The sequence below is a fragment of the Ziziphus jujuba genome, chromosome 1 (genome assembly GCF_031755915.1).
Source record: "Ziziphus jujuba cultivar Dongzao chromosome 1, ASM3175591v1".
In the NCBI taxonomy this organism is placed as follows: Eukaryota; Viridiplantae; Streptophyta; class Magnoliopsida; order Rosales; family Rhamnaceae; genus Ziziphus; species Ziziphus jujuba.
This window is the reverse complement of record NC_083379.1, coordinates 16923232-16927523: the sequence shown is the minus strand read 5'-3', so window position 1 is coordinate 16927523 and position 4292 is coordinate 16923232. Positions and strand designations below refer to the sequence as shown.

The 4292-nt window shown below is 37.3% G+C and overlaps 1 protein-coding gene across 1 annotated transcript; it reads right to left on the bottom strand.

The window, feature by feature from the left end:
* Positions 1 to 421: 421 nt before the first annotated feature.
* Positions 422 to 3572, bottom strand: LOC125424288 (cysteine-rich receptor-like protein kinase 10). The gene is made up of 7 exons (XM_060815642.1): positions 2504 to 3572; positions 2147 to 2260; positions 1883 to 2070; positions 1586 to 1796; positions 1238 to 1475; positions 969 to 1119; positions 422 to 861 (listed from the first exon to the last, which is right to left on the bottom strand). Exons 1-7 carry the CDS (start codon positions 3264 to 3266, stop codon positions 559 to 561), a joined length of 1968 nt encoding a protein of 655 aa, XP_060671625.1. The 5' UTR covers positions 3267 to 3572; the 3' UTR covers positions 422 to 558.
* Between the last annotated feature and the right edge of the window lie 720 nt (positions 3573 to 4292).

Below are 4292 nucleotides of genomic sequence, written 5' to 3'. Positions count from 1 at the left end.
TAAGTTAAATTTTTTCTCTACCATCAGAAAGTGACAATTTCGTTAAAAGAATGAAACTGTAATTTGGTGTGTAAAGAAATGCAGTTGCAAGATAAATATGTACATACACGTGTGTGTACGTGTGTGTGTGTGTGTGTGTGTGATTTGGTTTGTAAAGAAATACAATGCATGTTAAATTATGTACATATATATGTGTGTGCGTGTGTGTGTGCCATGTGTAATTTGGTTTCTAAAGAAATATAGCTGTATATTAAATTATGCACATTATACATGTATATGTGTGCGTGTGTGTGTCTGTAATTTGGTCTGTAAAGAAATACAATAGCATGTTAAATTATGTACGTCTCTGTGTGTGTGTGTGTGTGTGTGTGTTTCAATCTTTGGTGATTTTGTAGGATTTTAATGATGAACTATCTGCATATTGCGATTGACTTTCTCCGAGATGCATTGTTAACATTGTACCCCATACACTTATGCAACATTTTATGCTGATATGTAATACATAAGGCACTTTCATTATAAAACCTCACTACATGAGAAAGCAGAGTATAAACATTGTCAGCGTGGTAAAATGTTGGAAACAGTGAGGCCATTCAGAGAAGGGTTTGTATCAGTCTGATCAACTGGAACAACTCTACCCACGGCAATTGCTGGCTGTCTTGGCTGAGGAAGAGATAAAGATAAAGATTCATTTCCTAGTAACACAACCACATCCGACATGGTGGGTCTGTCTGCTGGATCTTCTTGGACACACAAAAGTCCAATATGTATGCATCTCACAACCTCTTCTATTGGGCTCGATCCTATCAGCAGAGGGTCTACACATTCCAATTCTTTTCCATCTGTCCATAATCGCCAAACCTGAGATGAATTGTTTAATCAATAAGCTTATAAGTTCATGATGACCCTGTTTTTCTATTTTGAGAGAGAGAGAGAGAGAGAGAGAGAGAGAGAGAGAGAGAACATACATATGCAAGAAGAGTCTGTGCATGTCCTGTGAGGTAAAATCCGCTATTCTTTTTACCACTAATTATCTCAAGTAAGATTACACCAAAGCTAAAAACATCAGATTTTATGGAGAATAGGCCCTCCATTGCATATTCCGGAGCCATGTATCCACTGTTTCAAGAATTAGTATTGCCATATTTCTTTTAAAATTGTTTCGAGTATCAAATGTTGCAACAATCACTGCAAATCTCTAGATTAATGAAGTAGTCATCTGAAGAAGCAAACTTACTATGTGCCTACTACTCTTTTAGTGTTAGCTGTGTTCTGGTTTTCACCAAATATCCTTGCCATCCCAAAATCTGATATTTTGGCAACCATTTCATTGTCTAATAACACATTGTTGGGCTTAAGATCCCTGTGAATTATTTTATGCCGAGAGTCCTCATGAAGATAAAGAAGTCCTCTGGCGATTCCACAAATAATGTTGTAGTATGTCAGCCAATCAAGTTGAGACCGCCTTTCTGAGTCTGAAATTCAGTATCAAAGAATGCATTTTCTTCATTTTATCTTCCTGTTGGTTTCCTCATAAAATTTTAGAACTGGTAAATTTATAGTATAGTAGTTGAAAGAAACAAACCGAAGATGAAAATATCAAGGCTTCCGTTAGGCATGTACTCATACAACAGCAGCTTTTCATTTCCCTCGATGCAACATCCCAAGAGCCTTACTAGGTTCCGGTGTTGAAGTTTTGCAATAAGTATGACCTCGTTTTTAAGTTCCTCTAAGCCCTGCCGCGACTTCCTTGATAGTCTTTTGACAGCTACTTCCTTCCCATCAGCTAGCACACCCTGATAATTTCTTAAATAATACATGTCATGACTAATGAAGCAATTACAAATTGAACTAAAATGATCTAGAAAAATGATGTTATTACCTTGTAAACAGTGCCAAAACCACCTTGTCCTATCTTATTTGAATCTGCAAAGTTGTCCGTAGCCACTTGTATAGTACTCAGATCCACGAACTGCAGTTCCTCAGAACTCACAAAATTTCCATCTTGTGTAATTGTGACAGCCGTTGAGCTTGCTAAATCATGCATCAAAGCTTGCTGGCTTTTATCATCTACAGAAAGATTGAATCTTAATTAACATATAATCCTGATATAATTGGTAGTAGTAATTGATTTATATCTATTCACCTTTTTGTAATCGGTTCGACCGGAGATATGCAGCAAAACACCCAAATATAATGGCTGCTACCACAGTTGATGCGCATATAACCAACAGCACCGTCCAAATCTTCCATTTAAACCCTGCACTTTTAGTAAAAATATAAGAGCTTCCTTGCTAACCAATATGTGGGGAAAAGAGAAAAAAAAAAAAAAAAAAAAAAAAAAAAGAAAAAAAATATTTGTGGTCATCGGAGTTATATTTTAGACCCGATCATTTTGAGCTCTTCGTTGAAAATATTAATTCTAAAAAGTATGCAAGCCTTTTCTTTTCCGTAAAGAACAATTAAAGCAACAAATAATGCCAATAGAGATAAAATTCCCTACCTTTTTTTGAAGCCAAGTTGTGAAATCTGTAGAGCTCAAACCTCACGTTACAGCCCTTGCTAAGAACAATACCACCTTCCCTAGAAGAGCAGCATGACTGAAGATCTCCCAAGGTTTCTTGCAAGCAGTTGTCGCAGGAATCTGGAGAGAGGTCCCTGGTGCACTGTGACAGACCATAAATTGTTTCCGTGTCCGAAAACTTGGTTTCCCCTATAGCAAACATTCGCTCAGAAGGATCCGACACGGTCTGGTTCGAGAGGGTGTTCATTAAATCCATCAAAACCTCCTCAAATCGATCTGGATTTGATACATTCTTCTCCAGCTTATTATGATCCGGAAACTTGCCGCTGTTATCTATCAAAGAAGAGAAAATCCCGAAGGAGTAGCGCACCTGACAATGTTCATACCAAATGATTCCATCTTTGGTCTTGCAAGTGTTTAAGATCTCTTGACTTGCACTTTGGATGCAAACTTTACAAGCCTTGAAGTCAATATCCCCTCTACAAAGTGCTTGTCCATAAACACTACTGTCAGAGCTATCTATAATGGAGGTGTTGGAGAATCCTGGAAGAGAATCGGTAAGGATAGGACTTGAAGATAATGCATTAAGAACGCTTTTGAGGTTATTTTCAAATTGGCTATTAGGAGTATAATTTCCGTAATTGGTTGGACAGAATGTGTACAGAGGATCTGCACTCGAAAGGGTTGAGAGCATTGAAAGCGTTAAGATTGTAGTGAAAACGATCGCTGATGGTTGATGCATTACGCGGGGGCGGGGGGGAGGGGGGGTTGTTGTGTGTGTTGGGGGGTTGTGGAAGAAAAAGTGCTGCTGAAATTTGAACTATCAGTAGAAGATGGTGCTTAGCCACTACGTGTACCTATATTTTTTTTTTTTTTTTTAACATTTCAGAGCATTTCACATAAATTTCATGATGAAGCTGGAAATTCAATGGAAGAAGTTTGGAAACTTCACAGCCGTATGTTGCGGCGACCATTGACCATACACGATACTTGGACTTCCATATTATATAGACGTAGTTTGCTTCTTACCAAACACACAATAATAATATTATAATATAGTGTATGTGTGTGTATATATATTTAGATAACAGGCAACAAATGGCAATGGGAAACTTGCCCAGCGCCGAATATCCCCCAAATCTTGCCAAAGATAATTATTTGGATAATTGAGCAATCTTCCCTCGTGTCCTTAAGAACCTTATCATGCTCCCATGGCAATATGGCCATAATAAGACAAATATCCTTCCTAGTTAGATACTTATCTGTAGCCGAATATTCTCCTTTATGTTTGACCGGCCCATAAAAGCAGAAGATTCTTCTCCCTGTCACATAATTTCTTGGAAAAGTTATATATATATCGATCATTAATTTCTTGGAAAAGTTATATATATCGATCATCAATCAAAATTAATCCATTCACCATCCTAATATTATTTATGACTGATAGAACCACTTTTCCCATAAATTGGCATAGGCCAAAGTAACATTCTAAGTCTATCCGATATATAGACCGTTCGTTTCTACAACATATTCTTTTAGAGCATCTCTACCGTGTAGCTCCTTGAATTTCCATCCTTCAGATAATTCGGCGCAAACTTAAAGATATTGAGGTATTTTAAATATAGGATGTCAATGTCATGCTAGTGGATGAAACCAGTACTTTTGAGAAGTAATTCTCATCAAGCATTTGGCTGTAGTTTCCTGCAAAGTGCCTGTTATTTGTATGTGCCCAAAGTCCTTGCTTGACTTTCGAACGAACATAATTGAT